A 24,148-nucleotide genomic window follows, 5' to 3' on the forward strand; every position below is an offset into this window, starting at 1 on the left:
CAAAAACCAACACACATATAAAGAAAATGGTGATCAATAATGAACGTTGTGACAAATCTTATATAAAATACCTAAATGTAATATATAATGACATATAGAATATTTAGTACTATGAATATGCAAATGCACCCTTATATGCAAATAAAACAGAACATGATATGACACATGGTTCTCTGGATCCAGACTCTGAACCAACCTTGCTGGGCTGCTTCGGCTTTGGTTTAATACTAACGAAGACATCCAGCTGTTCCATCAACTGAGCAATAAACTGTGGGTCAACTTCAATTTCTTCCTTCATATCAAACATCAACACAAGAGGAAGACAGCCCTAGGAGAAGCCACAATAGAAAAGTGTAGTTGCTCATTTAAACATCTGATAACTTAACATGCCTACAAATAATGCAGTATTTTACAGATCTAACAAGTAAAATGGGAGAAGAAGGTGAAGCGATTAAGAAAAAAAACAACAATAAAGACCCTCATAGACACAGACAACCCTCTGGTGGTTACCGGAGGGACATGGGGATGGTGGCGGGAGGGTAGAAGAGGGTAAAAGGGGGCAAATGGTGATGGACGGAGACTTGATTTGGGGTGATGAACTCCCAATACAGTACACCGATGATGTATTATACAACTGTACACCTGAAACCTATAAAAAAGATAAAGAGTAAACCAAAGTATGAAAGCTAAATCAGATACCTTCACATAGCTTGGAGGACTGTGGAAAAACAATGTTGAACGGCAGAAACTATTTGCTGGAAAAAATTGTATGTGTCTTAAGTGTCTGTTTTTGGCCCTGAAAGTTCATTCACTCGCCACCTGGGAAAATTCCTCTAGTCTCTGGATTCAGTGCGTCAGCGATGCCAGAAACTGGACTCTCCACCCTATCGAGGGTATTTGCCTTGTGCCCGCGCTCACAGACGGACAGTGCTGGCTCTTCACGGCCTCCTGAGTGAAGTCTAAACATTTAAGATCTCCAACTGCAGCCTGGCTGTGTTTGTGCCATCGCAGGTATGTGTGTGCACGCCTGCCCCTTCCTCCAGGCTGGACCAGACCAGCTTTTAAACTGCTCGCTGGCGTCTCAGCTCATCAGGAGGCTTCTTCACCACCCCAAGGCCCACTCTTCTTCTGATGCAGCTCAAACCTTTCCTCCTCCCTCAAGTTCACGGCCGCTATCGTCCCTTCTTTGAACTACTACCTCCCTTTTAGCACTGCAGGGTGGGTACTTGTTCTTCTCTCTGATGCTCTCTTCCTGGCCCCTGGTACCTAGCACAGGAAGAATCTCACCCACGTTTTCTGATGCACAGGATACTCAGTGCTAGCCTAATGAGTGACGTGTTTTGTACATAAGTATCAGGAGAAGGTATCAGGAAACATACTAGAATTAACCTGAAATTACTATGTTTGATTTCTCTTGAGGGTAGAAATGATTTTTGTAAGGACAGGGCTAAAAGAAAAAGTTATGGTATTTAAAATACAGGTTAAATCCTTTGAATGTATCTCTTCCTCCCTCCCTTCTTTTAATATTGTGCAATAATATGTCTCATTGCATGCCTGTATTTTTGGCAGATATGGCCAAAGTATGAATATAAGTTCATAACTGTGCAGAAATAGTTTACTGAACTCAAAGTGATACCTAAGGAATTTGAAAAGCAGACAAAAATAAAATGTGAATAAGCATAATAATCTTTGTATATGAATATGCTATGTAATTAGTAGTGTACCAAAAATAGCATGATAAACCAAATTGGGCTAAAAATATCATTCACAACAAAATAAAAGTTCATAAAATTATGTATTATAATCCTTAATGATTATGAGTTCTCATCTGTCAGAGAAATAAAGTCAACCAGACAAAATGAGATTTTCTAAAAGTTTTTTTTATAAATACAGTCTGCAAGTTAATGACAGCAAAGGCCATACCTGAAGCTACTGACTCAAATGTCACTGAAGGTCAAGTTCTAACAGAAGAATACAGCGGTGTTTTTAATAAAAATATCTGAGTCCACATTTTGTCAGTCCATTTAGTAACTATACATCAATCTACACACTGGGTTTTTAAATGAATATAGGAGGACAGAAATACTGCAAATTATAATTAGAAGCAAAACTGAGTTATATAACTGCTATTTTTCTTCAATGCATGACACAAATTTATGGCTCACACAGAATTTTTAAAATTATATCAGAGATTATGAAATGTTCAAATGTTTCATGCTGCCAAAATCTATGTCTCTGAGGGTAATGTTTAAAATATATTTTTGTTCTTCTGTTTAAATGGAAGACTTTCTTTGTCAAATGAAAACTGCAAACTACTATCTGTAGTATGGAAATAATCACCCTCCACAAAATACAGTTATTTCATTTTGAACTTCTTCTGTGTTTAGCCTAAGTTTTAAAAATGAGAAGTCCTGCAACAAAATCTCTCACTAATGTAATGAAACTCAGCCTAGGAAGCACTATCTACCTTCTCTCTTATTTCCTTTTACCAAAAAGCTTCCTTCCTTGACCTGGCTTCCAAAGTGCTTTCATAAATACCACGTAAGGTGTGTCAACAATATATACTGTACCCAAAGAGGTTAAAAAAAAAGGAAAAAAAAGTAGCATGGATTTCACTAAACCTACCATGAGATATTGCCTTGCAAGACAGACAGACTCAATGGTGCCCTGGAGGTAGACGGTGGATTTCTTTTGTGGATTACTGGGGTCGGGAAAGTGGATCTGAGCACCTGTTCTCTGCATGATATGTTTGATGTTGCTTCCGTTTCGACCCATCATGAAGAGATGATGCTGAGCTGCGATGTCCAGCTGTGTGCTCACGGGAATAGCAGATGCCAAGCTCCCGGCAAGATGCTCCAACAGCATGGCAGTTCCTTCCTAGGAGAAAGGGGTGGGGCAGAAACAGCCGTGTAAATAACTGTCCTCATACAGGGAGAGTCTAGTGCACTTCTTTCTTTAAAAAAATATTTTTTTTTTGAGAGAGAGAGGAAGGGAGATTGATATGAGAATGATACCTCCTGCATGCACCCTACTGGGGATCAAGCTCAAAATTCAGGCATGTGGCCTGACCAGGAATCAAACTGGCACCTTTCAGTGCCTGGGACGAAACCCAATCAACTGAGCCACACTGGCCAGGGTTCTAGGCACTTCTAACATCTATGGGAAAATACAACACATCACATAGACCGGAATGTAATACAAAGGAAAATTCTAGAGAACAAACCAGTCTTAAATCCTTTAAAAAATAAAACTTGAGCCCGGCCGCAGTGGCTCAGTGGTTGGGTGTCGAACTAAGAACCAGGAGGTCACAGCTGGATTCCCGGTCAGGGCACATGCCCAGGTTGTGGGCTCAATTCCCAGAGCGGGGCGTGTGGGAGGCAGCCGATGAATGATTCTCTCTCATTCTTGATGTTTTCCTCTTTCTCTCTCTCTCCCTTCCCCTCTGAAGTCAATACAAATATATTAAGCAAATAAATAAATGAAACTTGAATAGTTTGTTCATACATGATGTTCGGAATTCTCTCAGTCACTTACCTTCACAGCGCTGGTGTTATTCTGAGACCCTCGGACTATGACAGTAGCACCATACATTCGGGAGCGCTGTTTGAAGGACACTGAAATGTTGTATGTTTGTGATATGTGCTGGATGGAGGGGGAATTAGGATCGGGGACCGGCTGAAGAATTCCAGCAATCGGCAGCTCAAACATCAGCACCAAAGGAAGCAGCTCCTGCAATGAAATTGTGAGAACCCAAAGCAGATAAATTACCAGACGCATTGAGAAATATGTCGAATTCCTTCATCCTTTTCTGAAGATGGAATTTTAGACACCTATTCTTTTATTATAGATGTAAACTTGGGTAGGTTATATAAAGTTTCTTAAATGGCAGGAGCCTTTTAGGAAACCTTGAAAGTTTTTGTTAACTGCCTGTGGCATTTTCCTGGGGACTCTGATTTCAAAGTCATCAGAGAAATTGAGTCAGGTTAAATCCAGAATGCTTCAAAGAAACCTTCTGTAATACATTAAGTCAACGTTTTCACTATGTCCCTCAGACTGAGCGCTTGACTTCATCATAAATGGATACATGATGGTAGTTTTAACCCTCTATAATGAAAACATTGCTGACAGTGATTTATAGTATAAAAGTAGCAGCTTACCCGAATTCTAACTCGGGCAGACTCGACTCCTGCCGGTTGTCCTGCTATAGAAACCTGCGAAGATAAGGATAGACAGAGTCAGGTTTAATGTAATTGCACCCACGCCTGCTCTTCCAGTTACCAACACCCTTGCTACTCAAAGTGTCCTCCAGGAAACACCTGCATTGGCTTTATCTGGGAGCTTGTTAAAAATGAGGGAACTCAGGCACCAACCCACACCGGCTTAATCACAATTTGCATTTTCATGATCTGCTCAGGTAATACCTGTCAACTGATCTCTATCACCCTCTGCTCTTATCTGACACCTCACAGCCCCCAGGAGGCCTTCCTGCCTCCTTCATAATTCCTCTGGTTCCCTGCATTTTCTCCCTCTTGTCTCTTTAAACTCCCTGCAGACTAGAGGCGTATCAACACGCAGGGAGGCTGAGGCAGCTGCTCTAGGTTCTCAAGATGCTGAACTACTTCTGTGCAAGTTGGTAAAAAAATAAAAAATAAAAATTGTTGCTCTAACACCCACCTCCAGCCGTCTCCAGGGATCCTCTAGAATTATCTTCCCAGGATCTACCCACTAAAGAACTAATCTTATTATTAGGGTCAGGGTGGGGGACCCAGGACACTGCTCTCAGGATGCACACTTAGGCCATACCAGCTTCAAATATTTTGAAAACCGCCCTTGCTTTTTATCATGGCTTTCGACCCGGTTCCTTATGAACGTGGCTCACATTAGTCTCCATGATTCATCTTTGTGGCCAACACAGCCTCTAGTGTTGTGATTAGCAGAGAAGAGAGAAAACTTCTACATAACACAAATAATAGTGTCTGTCCTTCAAGTACTTAAAATGCTTCCATGTGGATAGGTGAGTCCCATTTGTTTCCAAACACAGTAACTAGGAAATAGGTGTGTGAACTAAAGAGAGACGTTGATTTAGAAGTACAAACTGGTAAGTGACAGAATAGTCACGGGATGTAAAGTACAGCATGGGGAATATAGTCACTAATCCTATCTAATAAAAGGGTCATATGCAAATTAACCATTACTCCATCACAAAGATGGTGGTGCCATAGCCACAAGATGGTAGTACCCAGTCCTCTCAGCACCGCTAGAGTCCTCCAGTCCTGGAGGTGGGGGGTTTAGAGGGGTCTCTGATAGAAGGCAGCATGAGCAGCCTGGTGAAATGTTTGCTCCGTTTCCGTGGTGGCGAGGCAAGCGTTCCACCCGGGCCGTGGAGGGCCTCTGGGCTGCAGGCACGGAGCAACCAGGCCCCCGAGAGCTACTGGCACACGGATTCGTGCACAGGGCTACTAGTGTTGTAATAACCGTGTGTGATGTCAGATGGGTACTAGATTTATCAGGGTGATCACTTTGTAAGTTATATAAATGTCTATATAAATGGCTTGGACTTCTGAAACTACTATAATAGTGAATGTCAACTGTAATTTAAAAAGAAATTTTTTTTTAAGAAAAAGGCATAATTATGTATGTAGCCTAGAGGACCATGGGAGGGATGCTGCAGACAGAAGGCCAGCATGGATGGGTGCCCGGGTGTGGCATGACTTAGGTCCTCTCCTAATTCACATGCTCTCTGAGCCCTTCCTTGGGGATTTTATTGTGTGTTGCCATCACTCCCTCCCCTATCTCTTCTACCAACCATCTGAGAGTAAGAGTTTAAGGCCTGCCTATAACTCATCCCTTCCAGAAAGGCAAAGCCCTATTTCCTTGTACAGGGTCAAACAATCTGCACTGCATGCCACCTCCACGATTGCTTTTTTGCTCTCATCTCCCAGAAAAGATACGCATATGGAAAACGGAGGCTGTAAAATGCGTTACATAAAAATTCATGAGAAAGACAAAGCACCTGGTTGCTTTTTTCCGCTTGGTTATTCCTGTTGGAGTCTGGGAAGTGGATGTGGCATCCTGTTTCTTCCATCACCTTTTTAATGTTGTTGCCACCTTTGCCGATTACATGAGAATGTTCTGTATGCGAAACGTCCATCTTCAAGGTGACCCGATTGCTCTGTGTGGAAATGACGCGTTATTTCTTGATGCATGAAAAAGGGACAACTCTCTAAAACATCCCTCCTCTCACGAGAATAATTTTAACAAAAAGTGAGCCTTGGCAGAGCGTACAGATTTGTTAACAAAATCATCTTAATCTGTAAAGGTTTACTTTCTATCCATTTCTCTTGGGCTATAAAAAATAAATTCTTATTTTAAGACAAATTTGTCAGAAGAAATAAAAATATGCTCTTTACCAAGAAAATCTTTCGGAAATCAGTCTTTAAATAAAATTAGCTACAATTACAAATAACTCACTTTTTTCTTGAATAGATATTATTCATGGAACATTTAACTCAAAAAACTAAAACCAGTTGAAAACACAATTACAACAATGACTATATATACACATATATATATTAACAGGACTATAATTATGTACACATATGTATATGTTAGGACTGTAGAACTAAGGCAATAGGAAACTAGAGATTAAAAATAAAAGTGATTTAAATTAAGTAAAGAATTATTTACAAGCATTCTCATGACCTCTATATTACTGTGTCAAACTTAACAAAGTAGACTTATTATTTTCTGGTGGGAAAGAGACCACATAGCTGAAAAAAATGATCTCTAATAGAAAAATGGCTTAAGTAAAAACACAAAGTATGAGATTAGTTATATTAAAGCAAAATGTAAAATTCTAAGATGTAATAATTATGGTCTGGTTGATATTCATGCATTGAATTTTGGGAAATTTAGTGTTATAAAATTATAAAGACTGACATGAAATCTTTTCTCATTTACAAGAATTTCCCTGAAATTCTTCAGTCCTTAGGAAGCAAAATTTAAAAAATCAAAAGACAACTAGATGTTAAAAATTTCAACAATTTTACATCTTCTTGATTCTTAACTTTAAACATATCCATTCAATACTTTGGTTAGTTCTTTTGATTTAACCTTTGAAATATAGGAAGATATTCTTCTTTGGTGAAAATTCTGAAATAGTTAATAATTATAAGGTAAAAATTCTTTAAAATAACAACAAAATGAACAAGAGAAGAAAGAAAAGAGACCAGAAACTATTTCAATAAAACAACAGGTGGTAAAATAGGGAATGGTTAAGAACCAGAGAGCCTGGATTTAAATCCCATCTCCTTCCTCGCTTATCAGCTATTGGACCCTGGTTAAATTCCCTAATAGTGCTTTACTAAGTTATGAGAATTAAAAAATTAATATTTTTAAAGTGCTTATCAAGGTGATTTAAAGTGTTTATTAAAATTAAATACTCACACATGAGTGTACATTTTTAAATGCTTAAATTTCCCTATTATCTGCACACATATACTTTCAGAGAAAGAATGGACAAGACAAAATGTCAATTTTATGCCATCACACACAGAGCTATACAGAAGATTATTTTGGTTTTCTACTGGCATCATAAAAGCAAACATTCTAATTCTTTCAACCTTCATTATTTGTCCTATAAAAATCCTATTTCTGAAGATGGCATATATACTACATACATATATACATATACATATACATATACATATACATATACATATACATATACATATACATATTTGTCCCACACACACACACACATGTGTGTGTATGTGTGTGTGTGTGTGTGTGTGTGTAAATATATTTCATTACTCATCCAGCAAGAGAGGCTCGATTCAGATTTTAAACAGAACTTTACATCCCCTGTAGAAACACACGTGCTTATTTTAAAACCCACCATTACTTTCTCTTGGTTTTTCTTCTCCAAATGGTTCTTTCATAACAGCATGAAGCAGCCCTTGCAGAGACAAGGTTCTGACATCTGAGTGTCCTTAACATTCACTTACTTTTGTGTCTAAGACAGACATGATCATTTCCTTGGCTTCCTTAACATCTTCTTTCTTTCCAGACACCTTAATATGGGGATCTATAAGAAACAAAAACAAAAGGTTCATGTGAAACTCCCAAACTGTTTTCAAATTTATGTTACATTATAAGAGATTCCATAATAAATTCAATATTTGTCCATCAAAGTGTGTTATCACTGTAATAAAGACAAGAATGTAAAAAAAAAACAACACCCAAATTGTGCATTCATCCATGGTTTATTTCCTCCTTAAAACTGGTTAAACCACTTAACTTTAGACTTAACTGAAAAATAAGTATACCATATAATTATATTTTAAATAAAAGAGCCTACAAATTCCATTTATTAACTGACCCCCTTGCTATCTTCCAGGCCGTTCTAACATTTTAAGTGCATTAACTCATTTCATCTACATCACAGCTTTGTGAGGTTGTTTACAGAGGAAACTACTATTAAATGGGGGAGGGAGGATTTAATTTCCAACCAGGAATATTTAATATTTATTCAGAATAAGTAGTGACTAACATATGTTACACCTATTGTTTACCACTGCCATGGAAAGCATTCATTCATTCGGCATATACTTTCTGAACCTCTGTCCTGTACTAACTAGGGCATTATTTTAGGGGTGGGGATTTATCAAGGAAGAAAAACAACCTCTGTCCACATGAAGTTTATAGTCTTGTGCAAGGAGACAAAAACGAATCAAATGAATAAATTATCTAGCATATTAGAATATAACTGTTATGAGGGGGGGGGAGACAAGAGGATCGGGAGTACAGCTGTGGGACAGGGCAGGGTGGGCAGAGGGGGAAGGGCATCAGCCTCTGAGAAAGAGAGGTCTGAATAAAGGCTGGATAAAGGTGAGGCAGTGGCCACACTGGGATCTTCCGGTGGAGGGAGACTCAGTACAAAGCCCAGGACAGGACATGCCTCTGCAGTTCTCCCTTTAATCGGGTTCTCAAGTTTACCCAGCAACCTAGGAGATTACGTACCTCACAGGTTAGTCTGACAGAGACCAAGACCATTCTGGGATAAGCCAAAGTCTACACCACTAGCTTAGTGACAAAGCTGAATAACAGATGATTTACCGTCATCATCACCATCATTAATGATGCCAATCTTATTGACTGCCAAGTCCTTCGTACACTGTACTTCACCTCAGGCTGGGGCAGCATCAGAAAATATTGGCTGAGCATCCTTCACAACTAACAAGCAATTCTGCCTGACTCCTTTTGAGCCATCAATTCTTTAGAACAGTGGTCGGCAAAATCATTAGTCAACAGAGCCAAATATCAACAGTACAACGATTGAAATTTCTTTTGAGAGCCAAAATTTTTAAACTTAAACTTCTTCCAATGCCATGTCTTCAAAATAGACTCACCCAGGCCGTGATATTTTGTGAAAGAGCCACACTCAAGGGGCCAAAGAGCCGCATGTATCTCACGAGCTGCAGTTTGCCAACCACTGCTCTAAAATAAGAAGTTGGAGTCACCAGGTGGGAATTTTAATCAAATTACACATTTTGCCCTCATACTGTGAGTCACCCATTCCCATCCCACAGTCCATTTGAAAAGCAATGGCATTATCAGGACATCATATTTACAAGGTGCAGCTGAGCTATTGGAGAGCAAGAGAGGGAGAAGAATGGGAGGAGAAACTATTTTCTAAGACTACCCGCTCTTAGGACCAGGACAGAGCAATAGCTTCCGTGTTCAGGAATGCATCTAGCTTCCTGGGGAGGCATCCCAGCAGCTGTGCTTCAGCTAAAGTCAGTGCCATCAACTCCACTCCCTACCTTCTACCTCCCCAGACTGAGACCCCTGACAGCTGCTCTTGGCCTTGGGCACGTCTCCTTATCCCTCCTTGAATCCCTCCTCTAACACCTGCCCTATCAAAGGGACATTGTAAATATCAAAGACCTTCAGGCTGGTTATAACTCTCTAAAATGCTGAAGTGTTAGGTATTGTAAGGCCGGGGCTTAGAAGTTGGACAGGATGAATGTCCAGGCACCACACGTTGGGAGAGCCTCCACAGAAAGGTGTCCTTGTGTCCATCCTGAACGCACCCTGACAGGGAGGCATTTTCTCTGTGAAGACTCTCCACCAGCTTTAACACACTTAGGTGAACCAAACAAGCATTTTCTTCAATATATCTTAGTATATCCATTATAACTCTTCCAGGGAATATTTACATGAAGAGCTGCCTGCGTTCAAAATTTTGGTCTCAACTATCTATTATACTTCACATCGTCTGGGCTGACTGTGATGCTGATCTCTACTGAAAGTGCTCACTACCACAGGGCAAGAACCAGCAGCTTCTCAAAACATGCTTGCTCATCAGACGTGTGGCCCTTGCTAAAATATAGGTTCCCGGGACACAGCCATCAGCATTGTGTTGGTTTCCAAAGTGATTTTTATAGCAAGAAAGGACACAGCAAATTAAGCCATATAAAAAATATGTAACTGAAGTCTCTTATATATGGACCATATATATATATATATAATGATAACTTGAAAGCCCCATTTCTTCATAGGCTGAATAATCACATTAAAACTCCTCTGTAGAGGGAAAAGAAACTCAGATTCAATTTAAGAATTTGATTTCCCACCATCTCTGCATCAACAGAACAATAAAGAAAACAGAAAAGAAAGCCTCAGTAGAAAATATATTTTAGAGGTCCAAGATGGCAATGGAGTAGATGGAAGTTACACTCACCTATACCCAGGACCGAATTAGAATTACAACTAAAATATAGAGCAATTAACTTGAATAACCAACTGAAAGCTGGCTACACAGAAAGTACTATAAGCAAGGATCTACAGAAGCAGCCACATCATACTGGTAAGAGGGGCAGAGCCATGAAAAGAGCTGGCCCTGCTCTCACAATGGCTGAGACTTCGAAGGGATATCTCAGCTGCAAAGGTTCTACCAAAGGAGCAATTCCTATGAAGATGTCAATGGCATATTTCACAGAACTAGAACAAATATTCCAAAAATTTATATGGAATTACAAAAGATTCCAAATAGACAAAGCCATCTTGAGAAAGAAGAACAAAATTGGAGGAATCATGCTACCTGATTTAGAAATATACTATAATATAAGGCATAGAATTCAAAACATCATGGTACTGGCATGAAAACAGACATACAGATAACTGGATAGTATAGAGAGCACCAAAATAAGCCCCACCTTTATGGTCAATTAATATTTGACAAAGGAGGCAAAAACACACAATGGGGTAAAGGGTATATTCAATAAGTGTTGTTGGGAAAATAGGACAGATATGTGCAAAAAAATGAAACTAGACCACCTTTTCATACCATACATAAGGATAAACTCAAAATGAATTAAAAACTTAAATGTTAGAACTGAAATGATAAAAATGAGATATCACTTCTCACCTGTCAGAATGGCTATCATCAATAAATCAACAAACAAGTGTTGGTGAGGATATGGAGAAAAGGGAACCCTCATTCACTGTTGCTGGAAATGCAGATTGGTGTAACCACAGTGGAAAGCAGTATGGAGTTACCTCAAAAAATTTAAAATAGAACTGCCTTGTGACCCAATGATTCCACTTCTCAGAAGTTATCCGATGAAACCCAAAACACAAATTGGAAAGAATATATGCACTCCTATGCTTACTGAAGTGTTATTTACAAAAGCCAAGATTTGGAAGCAGCCCAAGTGTCCATCAGTAGATGAGTGGATAAAAAAGCTGTAGTACCTTTACAAAATGGACTACTACTCAGCCATAAAAAAGAAGGAAGTCTTACCTTTCATCTAGAATTAATCGAATAAACAAAATAAACTAACAGATAAAACAAAAACATAAGATACAGAGAACAGACTGCAGCTGTCAGAACTGATGGGATTTGGGGGCCTGGGTGAAAACAGTGAAGGACTTAAGCAAAAGGGGGGGGAAAAAAACACCCTCACAGACACAGACAACAAACAGTATGGTGATTACCAGAGGGAAAGGAAGGGGAGGTAAGGGATGTAGAAGAGGGTAAAGGGGGGATAAATGGAGATGCAAGGACACTTGACTTGGGATGGTGAACACCCAATACAGCATACAGATGATGCATTATAGAATTGTACATCTAAAACCTATGTAATTTTATTAACCACCACTTCAATAAATTAAAAAAAAATTTTTTTAATGCCATTTTATTTCAAAGGGAAAGAGCACCATCTAGTGACCAAAAGTTTAAATCATTCAGGGTTACAAATAGAGACAGGAACAATAGTCACCAACATGTAACTTCAAACTGTCTCCAGAACCCAAGGCAGCACTCGCTGGGAAAATAATGAAGTCTCATAATAATGAAGTCTCATAAGTACAGAGGAAAACAAACCTGACAAAATCCTTAGTTAGACTGCAAAGTGTATTTTTCACCCACCTCCCTTCCACCTTTTGCCCTTGCTTAAAAAATATCTACAGGATGTGAGCTCTTATTCCACACTGACCCTAATGGCTCATCTCAAATCCTGAAACACAGTTTCCTGCTTTCTGAGTGTTACAGCTTCCAGTTCAAGCATGCCCATGTGGTACCACAGGGGACTAAGGTTTCATTCAGACTCATTCTGGAAATACCTGATGGAAAAAAATAATAGTCGAAGTATCTACAATATGAATAATCATAAAAACAAGGAAAATGTCAGATATGAAGATGGTTGGAAGATGACAGAAAAATAGACAATAAGTGTTTAGTCTCCTCCTCCCCCAAATTAATTGCTTTGAAAGACAACTCTAATTTGGGCATGAAAGTTTTGAGGCATTTGCTCTAAAAATAAGCCTGGCCAGTGTGGCTCAGTGGTTGAACATCTACCTATATACTAATACAGCGTTTTTCAACCGCTGTTCCACGGCACACTAGTGTGCCGCAAGATGTTGCCTGGTGTGCCGTAGGTGCAGACAAGACAAGAATTTTATAATTTTTCACTATTTTGTTTACTTAATATTTCATAATAAAGTAATTATAAAATACTTTCTTTGTGTTTATTTGATTCCTATTCAAGAGAATTACTTTATATATAGTCAATATAGGCACAGAGTTAAATTTTTTAACATTTTCTAATGGTGGTGTGCCTCGTGATTTTTTTCATGAAACAAGTGTGCCTTTGCCCAAAAAAGGTTGAAAAACACTGAGTTAGGGTAATGAATGGGGAAGGCAACAGCCAACTCTTCGTTGGACTAACCCAACTCCTCCCACCAGCAAAGCCCACAAATAAACGACATCATCCTGGAGTTGCACTCTGGTTCCTGGGGAGACGTTCCATGCCATGACCTGAAACTGGGGATGGCTTTATGCACATAAACAAACCTGTCAAACTGGTCTTAAATCCCAAAGAAGAGACCAGTGGACAGAATTCACTTTCTTCAGGCTTGGAGCTCCTCTCACTTTCAGTTCACATTCTTCTTAACGAGTCTTAGACTTTAAAACTGTCTAACCAAGGAGGACATGTCTGGGGCTGGGGCCGTCAACACTGCTGGGAGTGGTCGGTGTTCACCCCCAACCTCCACCGAAATCCCTGGGATCACTGTGAATATGTCCACCGCTGACAAGCAGTTCCAGAGTGGAAAGGACCATTTTTTTATGTGTAAGAGACTGTGGCTCTGGGGTAAGGATTTTGTCAAGCAGCCAATATACTGGTACACCAAGTCTCAGCAAAAGCTCCAGACATCTCAAAGGCAATGGTCGGCTTGGATCACTTAGGGACATGCTACCGAAAGCCACAGACTGCATTAAGTGTATGACTCTGACTCTGCAATAGGCTAGCTTCCCTTCATGTGGTAGGGGAAATACGCAGATCCCACAGCTGTGATACTAGGTATGAATCCCAATTAAGCCATAAAGAAGCTCTGTTCCTATAGAAAAGTTGTTGGATCTTTAGAATATAGAGGAAAAAAGGAAGAAAAGAGGGAGGGAGGGAGGGAAGAAGGGAGGGAAGAAGGGAGGGAGGGAGGAAAGAAGGAAATTTGATCTTATTCTTACACTTTCTTATAAATCTAAATTTCTTCAACATAAAGCAGTACTATAAGGTTCTTAAATAAGACTAAAGTCATGCCGGGACCGGTTTGGCTCAGTGGATAGAGCGTCGGCTTGGGGACTGAAGGGTCCCAGGTTCGATTCCGGTCAAGGGCATGTACCTTGGTTGCAGGCACATCCCCAGTGGGGGGTGTGCAAGAGGCAGCTGATCGATGACTCTCTCTCATCGATGTTTCTAGCTCTCTATCTCTCTCTCTTCCTCTCTGTACAAAATCAATAAAATATATTAAAAAAAAAAAAGACTAAAGTCATAAACAACTTTATTTCCCAATTTTGGGTATCTCAAGATAAGTAGCTCACCAAAGATATCACCATCTAAATAAATCTAAAATGTTTCTAGAAGCATAAGCTGCAGAGATGGCAGCTTGGGCCTTCCTTCTGCTGGGCACACCCCAGGAACGGGCGCTTCTGTTTCCACATGGAGGAAATCCAGCGCTCAGACCACTGGCATTTCCCAAACAATGTGCTTGCGGACCCAAAACAAACGCAGCGACAGCCCCGCACGGAGACGGGAGCTACTTTCAAGCCCTATCTGAGCCACGTCCCAGGTCAACACTGATACCATCCAATGCGTCTGCTCCTTTGATCACTTTTCCTTTACGTTGGCAAGTCACTGTGCTGATCAGCAAAATGAATTCAACTCACAGTCAACTGGCCACAACCCGTATTTTCCTGTGAAACAAGTTTCCCTGTGACCTCTTGAGAAATAGGCTGTCCTTTATAAACAAACCAAATAAACAAAAGTTATACAGGTATACAGGTCAAACAACAGACCAATATCACATTCTGTAAGGGAAGATATACACCCAAACCGATTCATTAAACCTGACTGGGAATGATTTTTTTAAAGAAGAGAACAGAATGACAGGAAGTCAATGTACTTTCAGCTTAGTTTATAGCCAGTAATCTAGAATCCAGATCCTTTCAGAGAAAACTGTTTGCCAACAAGAATCCCAACACACAGAGTTAGAATAAAAGGGCAGAAGCTACATTAGGAGCAGTGGCAGAAGAGCCCCAGCTACACATCGTTACGGCAGAATGCTGGTGAGCAGCCACACACACGTGATCTAACAGCTGGGACCGAGAAAAAGCAGGTCTACCTGCCGTGGGCATTCCCTACACCAGGGGTCCTCAAACTTTTTAAAGTGGGGGCCAGATCACGGTCCCTCAGAGAGCTGGAGGGCCGGACTATATGAACTACTAATTCCTACTGTAACACCTCGGCTGCGCTCACTGCCCAAAAAACCTGGCGGGCCGGATCAGACTCCTCTGCGGGCCGCATGTGGCCCGCGGGCCGTAGTTTGAAGACCCCTGCCCTACACAGACCACGCTGCTTTCGGATAAGGCACAGTCACCACTCGGGCAACCCACCCATCGGCAAGTTCTTGCTGAATGAAAGGAAAGGGCGCATCCACACACCGAGAAGCAGCCTGTGGACACCTTTATCGATGAGGTGTCAGCTTGGGAAAACGCGAAGCTAGCTAGAAGATATACAAGAGCTTTCTGCTGATGGAACACCAGCATTTCCAACATAATCACCAATAGAAGAGCTCACACACAATGATAATAAGCTGTTCTAATGGTTCTCCGCTGAGGGTTCCACTTCCGGAGACAATGAGGGTACGGGAGGGAAGTGGTAAACACAGCCCTCTTGTCTGTTAAGATTCTGTAAGTGCCTTATCAGAGCTGCTTATTTCATCAGAAACAGAGTTACAGGGACTCAGCAAAAACCGAGAAATAACCTCAGAGAAGAACGACAAAATGCAAGCAGAGCAATAAGCAAACGCAAGGCCGAGCAGATGAAATAATCAGGAACAGATGTATTCAGGGAGTGTGAGGATTGGAAAAGGGTGGACGACCTTATCTTATAAACCCCCTTATCTCTTGCCATGTAAACGAAGCTCCAAGCATAACCGCTGAGTTGCTATTCAGGTAGAAGGAGGGCAGGAGAAAAAAAAAAAAATCCACGGCACAAGAGAAATGGAGCACAGAAGGTGGAAAGATGAAGTTAAAAACACAAAGCCTAACGCCCTCCGTTCCTCCAAGCCTCTGGCATCCAAGCTCTACACTCCAGAGATAAGGAAGAGGATTCCGGGAAGGGGGAGGAGAGGAAGCGAAATGCCAGGTGGAGAGCTGGACTCTTCTGCCTGGTTTGCGGCAGGTCTGCACACAGCGGGGGCCGTGCGAGGTTACTGCACGGGAGGATGTTCACGCGTGCATGAGCCGCGATGGTCATGCCTGTCACAAGGGGAGCAGAGCCCACGCACAGGGCACGGCAGAAGCAGTAACCAAGGGCCCAAAGTGAAAAAGGCACACGTGCAGCGAGCTGACCTGCACACGGGCCTGTGGAGTGGGACCGGAGTCCCATACCCTCAGGGAGCCCTGACGCAGGGATGCAGGCGTGTGCCAGGATAAAGCATCCCCGGGGAACTGTGCTGAGATAACAGCACGTTATGCAAGAATTTCTAGGCGCCAGGACTGACTCATCTTCCTCCCCTCTCCAAGGGATACTGTTGCTCACAGCGCAGGGGGCAGCTCCCAGCGGTGTGCTGTACTCTAAGCTCACGGCACAGGAATCTGTGGCCCGAGCAGGCGGTCCCTTTGCACAGCAGCTGGGACCGTTCTGGAGACAGCCTCACACCCCACGGCGGCTGCCATCACGGAAAAGCTGCCATGCGTGTAAGGGTTCCCACGTTAGACAAGGAAAGTCCTGTGAATGAAGACTTGACCACATCATGCCACATACGTGTGATCTCCCTGCTTCATTTCCGGCCCACTAAGAGAAGACGTTTAAATGAATTCTGTCGTATGAAGGCACAATTAAGGGTGTACATAAGAAACAGGCAAGCACTTAAGAACTGAGTTCTAAAAATAACATAGAGGCCTGAGTCCGGCATTAAAATTCTCCACCTTTCTCTCTCTTCTCGCAAGATCTAGTGAGAGAGCTTTACAAGTTGCACTGAAAGCGGTTAATGAAGGATTCATACAACACCCAGGGGTTCAAGAGTGTTTATAATCTCATGAAGGTGGTGATTTTCACAAAAATTAAAAGTGCCTAATACTAGGTAAATGAGCCTTAAGGAAATTACTTAGAAAATGCTTATCTGGCCCTTGCTGGTTTGGCTCAGTGGATAGAGCATCGACCTATGCACTTGAAGGGTCTCAGGTTCGACTCCAGCCAAAGGCACATTCCAGCCAAAGGCACATGCCTGGGTTGCGAGCTCGATCCCCAGTAGGGGGTGTGCAGGAGGCAGCCAATCAGTGATTCCCTCTCATCATTGATGTTTCTCTCTTTCCCTATCCCTTCCTCTCTGAAATCAATAAGAATATATATATTTTTAAAAGAAAATGCTTACCTACAAATCCTTTCTTCTTACTCCCACTTTCTCTCTGAAAGTTGTTAGTTGTTTTATGCAGCCACATATAATGAAAACAGCCATAGCTCTGTCTAATAAAACTGTGTATTATTTGTTTCTCTCGTACTTTTTTATATCTCTTTGGAGTAAATAGGAAGCAAAGGCATAATCTCTCAATTCTAAGAATTTTACATATTTGGGGGGAGGAATATAATTTAAATGATCAAATAACTTCAAAAATGGTTCTTTATTTTTCTTAAGAAAAATATCTAAATTTACCTTAAAGCTTAATAATTTCTAAATCAGGATCCACGAAATATTTATCCACAGGAATTACTCCTGCTTAAATAAGAAAACATTTGAGAGGTCAGTATTTTAAAACAGGCTTTTCTTCTGAGAGTTAAGACAGGGTCTTCTCACCAAAAATCACAGAAATAAACATCGCCTGATAAGGGTGACCAATCAGTCCTATCTTTTTTTAACAAGAAATTTCATCTTAGATAAATTTGTTTCTATACAAAGAAACCCCATAAGCCAAAAAACAAAAGCAAAAAACACCAAAACTTAATTACCTCATAAAAATAGGCAAAAGGGATGGATAAATAATTCAACAGGAAAATGGTCAATAAACGAATAAAGTTCATTGTTTATCAATGCACAAAATTCATGCATGGGAGGGGGGACCCTGAGCCCAGCTCGCCTGCAACCTCTCCAATCTGGGACCCCTCGGGGGATGTTGATTGCCAGCAGTCAGACATCCCTCTCACAATCCTGGACCACTGTCTTCTAACTGCTCACCTGCCTGCCTGCCTCATGGCCCCTAACCACTCTGTCTGCCAGCCTACTCATTCCCAATACCCCCCCACTGGCCTGATTGCTCCCAACTGCCCCCCCCCCCCCCCCGCCAGCTTGGTCACCCCCAACTACCCCACTGTCAGCCTGCTGGCCCATAATTGCCCTCACCTTGCCAACCTGATCACCCCAACTTGGTTGGAGCATCATCCCATATGCCAAAAGGTTTTGAATTCATTAACCATTTGGGGTGTGTATGGGAGGCAACTGATCAATGTTTCTCTCCCTTCCTCTTTTTAAAATCTATAAACATATATTTAAAAGAAAAGAAAAATACTCATACCCTAAAACAGCGGTTACCAACCTTTAGGACCTCACGGACCACCAGTGGTCCATCGACCATCCGTTGACAACCGCTGCCTTAAAAGATTATCTGTATCACTCAAGTCTGAGATCAACTTGCCTAAATTATAAATTACATCCTTGTACTTTAAAATGAAAATGTACAAACAGTGTGGCGATTGCCAGAGGGAAGGGGAGAGGGACTGGGTGGAGGTGGGCAAACGGGGGTAAATGGGGAATTCTGTAATACAGTGTCAACAATGAACATAAAGTTGTTTTTCAAAAAGAGGATGTATTTAAATCATCATGCTTTGTTTTCCAAGCACAATGTTTCAAGAACCCCCTTAAACATTGAGACGTTTAGGAATGTTAATGACAATGAAACAATGCTTTCTAGATTAGAAATCCCTTCTTTCTCATCTACAAGTCTGGACAGACTTTTTGCCATGCAATCTTTGAACTTTAGTTCTTTTCATTTGTTGTGCCATCACTCAATATTTTATCAACATACTTTGGCTCTGAACACAGACTTCCCAGCGAAACTGGAGCAGCAAACACATAATGATGGGGTTTAGCTGCAGTGGAAAGACCAGGCTGGAGCCGAGTCCAAATAGCTGGGGAGGCCATATGTGCATGGCCGCCCCTGGCCACTCATGAAATTCTTTCAAACATCTATGGCCACGTCTCTCTTTTTCTCCAGCAACGGTTTCCAAAATAAATGGACACGGGGGCAATCCTGGCAGTGGGGCACAGTGCTCTTTCTTAAAAGAATTCTCAAAGTCGCCCCCTCCCCATCACTCCCAAGCCGGAACATTTAGGAAAAATCTCATTCTCTGGGTGTGATTAAACCCGCTGAGAATATAAGTACAGAATAACCTTCAAGGCCTTGAAATGAGGAGTTTCACCAGGACGGCAATAACACTTCCTTTGTCTCCTGGCAGAGAAGTCCCAGAGTTGAAAACAGTCCCTGGAGAGGCTCCTTTGGCCCCAGCGGGGGCCAGCCTGTCTCTGGCTCTGCCCTGCTGTGCCCAGGAAGCTGAGTAGGCATCTCTGAGTCAGCATCTTTTTTATGAGCTTCCCAGGGCTCCCATGATGCTCAGTCCTCCCCTTACTCCTGCAGCCTTTGGGTGATAACGGCTTCCAGCCATTGCCAGAATCTATGCCTTATCATCTATGAATAACTACTTGCTCATCCCTTTCCCCTACCGCTGTAAGTCCTCCTCCACTGGCATGCGTTTAACTCCTTTGGAGGTAAATCTGTTTCCTGTCCATCTAAGACCAATATCATCACTTTCCTTCCAATTCCTTTTCTTCTATTGATAACAACGTGCATGTGGTGCTGCCTCTCTTCTCCACAAAAACACTAACATTTAGGGGGTGGACTCCATGCCTTATGTAGGTTGATAATAATATACCTCAGGTCTTCCCAGACACTTTCTTTGGGAGAAAGAAAAGGCAATTTTACAACTCCAGTAGAGAAGGATAGTATAGTTTTCCCTTTATTTTTTCTCCTCTTTCCTGTCCTCTCACTCTCCCCTTCTCCTTCCTCTCTCCCTTCACCTCCCTCTCCCCCACCCCTACAAACTATAAAAATGCATTTTCATCCAATTCCGGTACGTTACTGAAAGTATCTTGGCACCTTCAGACATTCCCTGATTAATGTGTTGCAATGTTTACAGGACCTTTGAGAAATATGTGTGCATTCAGCAGCATTTTAAAATTTCCTTAATATTTCCTTGGCTTTCATACAACGTTTACCTCTAAAGGCATTTGTTTGTATGTTCCATTCCCTCCCCTCCCAACCCCCCACTGTTTTAAATATATGCAAGCATCTGTTTTATACCAACTTTAAACCCTTTACCAAGTGTGGTTTCTGAAAACCACCGCATCATTCTAAAGCCAGTTTCTTACTGGGGTGCAGGGGAGTTTATGGGTTTTCTTTGTGGGGCCTGTGTCCCTGCCTATGATTGCATTCAAAGGTTGTGCACACGTGCACTGGTGCTGTCTTCTGAATGGATCTACAGATTCTCAAAATGGCTGAAAAGTTTATGAAGTCTTTGTCTAAGCAGTATGGAAATTTAAAATATATATATATTTGTTATTGTTGAAAGTAATACGTATGTCCCCTTTCCCCCCTCCCATTATTCCTCTCCAGCCTGCCCCCCTCCCCCAGGCCCCAGGTCTTTGGCACCCTACTGTCTGTGTCCATGGGTTATGCATACCTCCCACCCACCCACCCTCCCCGCCTTCCCTCTGAGGTTCCACACTCTGTTCCACGCTTCAAGACTATGGATCCACCCTGTTCATCAGTTTATTTTGTTACTATGAATAGGATAATGGGATACTTGTGTTTCCCTGACTTATTTCACTTAGCATGATACTCTCCAGGTCCCTCCATGATGTCTCAAAGGTTAAAAGATTCTCGTTTACGGCTGCACAGTATTCCGTGGTATAAACATACCGCAGCTTTTTTATCCACTCATTTACTGGTGGGCACCTGGGCTGTTTCCAGGTCTTAGCGATTGTAAATTGTGCTAAGCAGTATAGGATTTTATAAACTATCAATATTCACAAAAACCAAAAAATATTTCCCAAAGAATAATTATTAAATCATCACATTCAGAACTGTTTACTAAACACATTTGGGCCAACAGTGTTCGGAGAATACGAGGTAAGAGGTAGAAACAAAGAGAAAATTTAAAATCAAAGAAAATATGAGACATATTTCCCTAATGAAATACGACTAGAGTTGGCCTTAATCTGGTTCACAGATTGGTTTCTCTTGGCACATAAAGCAACGTGAACCACCTCTGCAACTATATCAACAGAGAGCAGTACTACTGTCCTCCCTGAATCTCTCAAGCTGTTTTGGGGGTGGTGAGGAGGATGGTGGGATGACTAAGAGCATCACTGATCCAAAAGGGAGTATTTCTGTGCTGCACCCAATAGCGCACTGCATGTACAAAAGTTCCTGTGGACGGGGAAGAGTTCCTGTGCCCTGAGGACCGGCTTTACTGCGGCCCGGAAAGAAAGGATTGCTGGCGTCCCGGCAGCTTCAGCGGACCTACCCTTCTCCGTAACTCCAGCATTTGGTGACTGAATTCCAACAGGACTTTCTCTCTAAAGACAGTTCAGGGAGAGAAATGGATCTGCCACCCGCTTTTCTGACATGGTTATTACTACCCTGTTTCCCCGAAAATAAGACAGTGTCTTATATTAATTTTTGCTCCCAAAGATGCGCTAGGTCTTATTTTCAGGGGATGTCTTATTTTTCCATGAAGAAGAATACGGTACACATTTATTGTTAAATGAAAATAAAGGAAATTTATTACCTGTATACGGTACGGTAGTACGGTAGTTGTCAACACAAACCAGACAAACTGTGAATCCTACAGTATCAAGAATTTACTCATTTATTCAATGACAATCATGTCATCATCTTCTGGAAGATCATCATAACAATCCAATTCCTGAATTTCCTGGTGAATTTCCTGTGACTCCATTTCTTTCAAAATCAGTAGACCAAATCTCTTATGTTTAGCCAGGGGGGGGGGGGGGCTTATTTTGGGGGGGATGCCTTATATTTCACTCAGAAGGAAACCTGTAAGTAGGTCTTATTTTCGGAGGATGTCTTATTTTCCGGGAAACATGGTAGTAGTAATAAGCACAGAAGCATTAGAAGTAACCTTTTAAAGCAGAGAAAAGTCTTTCTCCTCTCTGGGGTCCTTATCTCAGATTCCAAGCTCTAGTATCAGGGGTCTTCAAACTACGGCCCGCGGGCCACATGCAGCCCGCAGAGGAGTCTGATCCGGCCCGCCAGGTTTTTTGGGCAGTGAGCGCAGCCGAGGTGTTACAGTAGGAATTAGTAGTTCATATAGTCTGGCCCTCCAGCTCTCTGAGGGACCGTGATCTGGCCCCCACTTTAAAAAGTTTGAGGACCCCTGCTTGGAGGAAGGTCAGATGGCCCACTTTGCGCTCCGCCTTTCTGGAACTGTTGCTCAGGTGAGTTTCAGATCTTAGATATTAATGGGATTCCCCGGTCCTTGATGATATCACACGGGGGTGGGGGGTTATTATGTGCAACCTCATTAACATGAATGTCACAAAATGGATAGGAAGAGAGGCTTGATAAGTAAATGAAAGTTACAAATGTACGGACAAATGCTATTCGAACACCACCAATTCCTTTATACATTTTAAACCACAAACTACCTATAAGGTCATCATAACGAATCAATAAACTGGTCTCCCAGGAATATTAAGACATAACTTGGTAATGTAATCCAACGGAAGGGAAGAAAACTTTCTTCTAGTAACGGCTTTGGATTCAAAATTTCCCCTCATTCACACAGGTAACACCTTGTAATCACTGCCGATTAGCAATGATGGGCTGAAACGTTTGTCCTCACATAATCTACTGGTTACTCCTGGGCTGGCTGATGAACTTGCCCAGGTCTATTCCTCCCTTTTCATCTCCTCGGTGCCCCTGAACTTCAGCCCACTGATTCTGTGCTTTCATCGCCATCAGAGGGGATAAAGAAAACTAAAGGCATTACATGTCAAACCAACCCCTTTGCCTGTGTTAGGAGGAAGAGAGTGGGAAATGCCTGACCTGAAACAAACTGGGAATTATTTTACTGATGGATCCCAAGGCTCTGTGTTTCTCCTCCAGAGTGGGAGGCGGGTTTTATGCTCCCTCGATCCTCTCGCCCTTCTGCCACGTCAGCACAGGCACATGCAGCACCTTCTGTCCTTGCTATAGACTTTCACTGCCTTGAGCTCTTATTTCTTTCACTTTGTCATCCACCAGTGAATTTCAGGTCCCTTCCAAGGTTATAGATTCCTCTGCTGGTAAGGTGTCCAGAACAGGACACAGCATTCCAAGTCCTACAGCATTTTCTCCATAGTTACATAAACCAGACTTTTTCCACTTCTGCTGCTCGGTGTCAGGTCTCCGGGTATGTACACTGAATTATTACGGGTCCTCGATGGAACTGTGTTTCTGGCAATTTGTAGCCATTTCTAGTTCTCTTTGTCTGATCATTTGTCGAATTAAACCTCCATAAACCTACAGAGGCAGCTGGTTATTATCAAGGTAAAAGAGGTATGCCCCGCCGGTGTAGCTCAGTAGTTGAGCGTTGACCTATGAACCAGGAGGTCACAGTTCGATTCCTGGTCAGGGCACATGCCTGGATTGTGAGCTGGATCCCCAATGTGGTATGTGCAAAAGGCATCCAAGCAATGATTCTCTTTTATCATTGATGTTTCTCTTTCTCCCTTCCTCTCTGAAATCAATTATATATTTTCTACTGATGTGAACTCGGGTTCCTCCCTTATACAATGGTTTTCATAATACTATATCATAGTAAGTGCTTACTCAATATTAGTATGTGTTATAGCATGTAGCTTATGGGGGCCCCAAACAGCACTAAATTTTTAGCAATTTCATGACATTGAGTCTTCACTTGGAATCTCCCTCAATCTCTTTTCCTGCTTTCTCTGTCCCTGTTCCCAAGGTAACCCTTTGGCATTCTTCTCCGTCATTTACCTGGATAATCCATCTACTCATGTAGCT

At 41.8% G+C, this 24,148-nt stretch overlaps 1 protein-coding gene across 3 annotated transcripts in view; it reads right to left on the bottom strand.

Moving 5' to 3' along the window:
• BICC1 (BicC family RNA binding protein 1) overlaps positions 1 to 24,148 on the bottom strand; it is a 224,533-nt gene that overhangs the window by 26,565 nt on the left and 173,820 nt on the right. For all 3 annotated transcript variants that reach the window (XM_084904045.1, XM_084904044.1, XM_084904046.1), the window contains exons 4-9: positions 8,007 to 8,086; positions 6,014 to 6,172; positions 4,158 to 4,211; positions 3,535 to 3,729; positions 2,626 to 2,877; positions 197 to 328 (exon numbers count right to left, since the gene is read on the bottom strand). In XM_084904045.1, coding sequence (XP_084760171.1) covers positions 197 to 328; positions 2,626 to 2,877; positions 3,535 to 3,729; positions 4,158 to 4,211; positions 6,014 to 6,172; positions 8,007 to 8,086 — 872 coding nt within the window. The remainder of the gene's footprint in view (positions 1 to 196; positions 329 to 2,625; positions 2,878 to 3,534; positions 3,730 to 4,157; positions 4,212 to 6,013; positions 6,173 to 8,006; positions 8,087 to 24,148) is intronic.

The sequence above is a fragment of the Pipistrellus hanaki genome (assembly GCF_964339955.1).
Source record: "Pipistrellus hanaki genome assembly, chromosome: 14".
Taxonomy (NCBI): domain Eukaryota; kingdom Metazoa; phylum Chordata; class Mammalia; order Chiroptera; family Vespertilionidae; genus Pipistrellus; species Pipistrellus hanaki.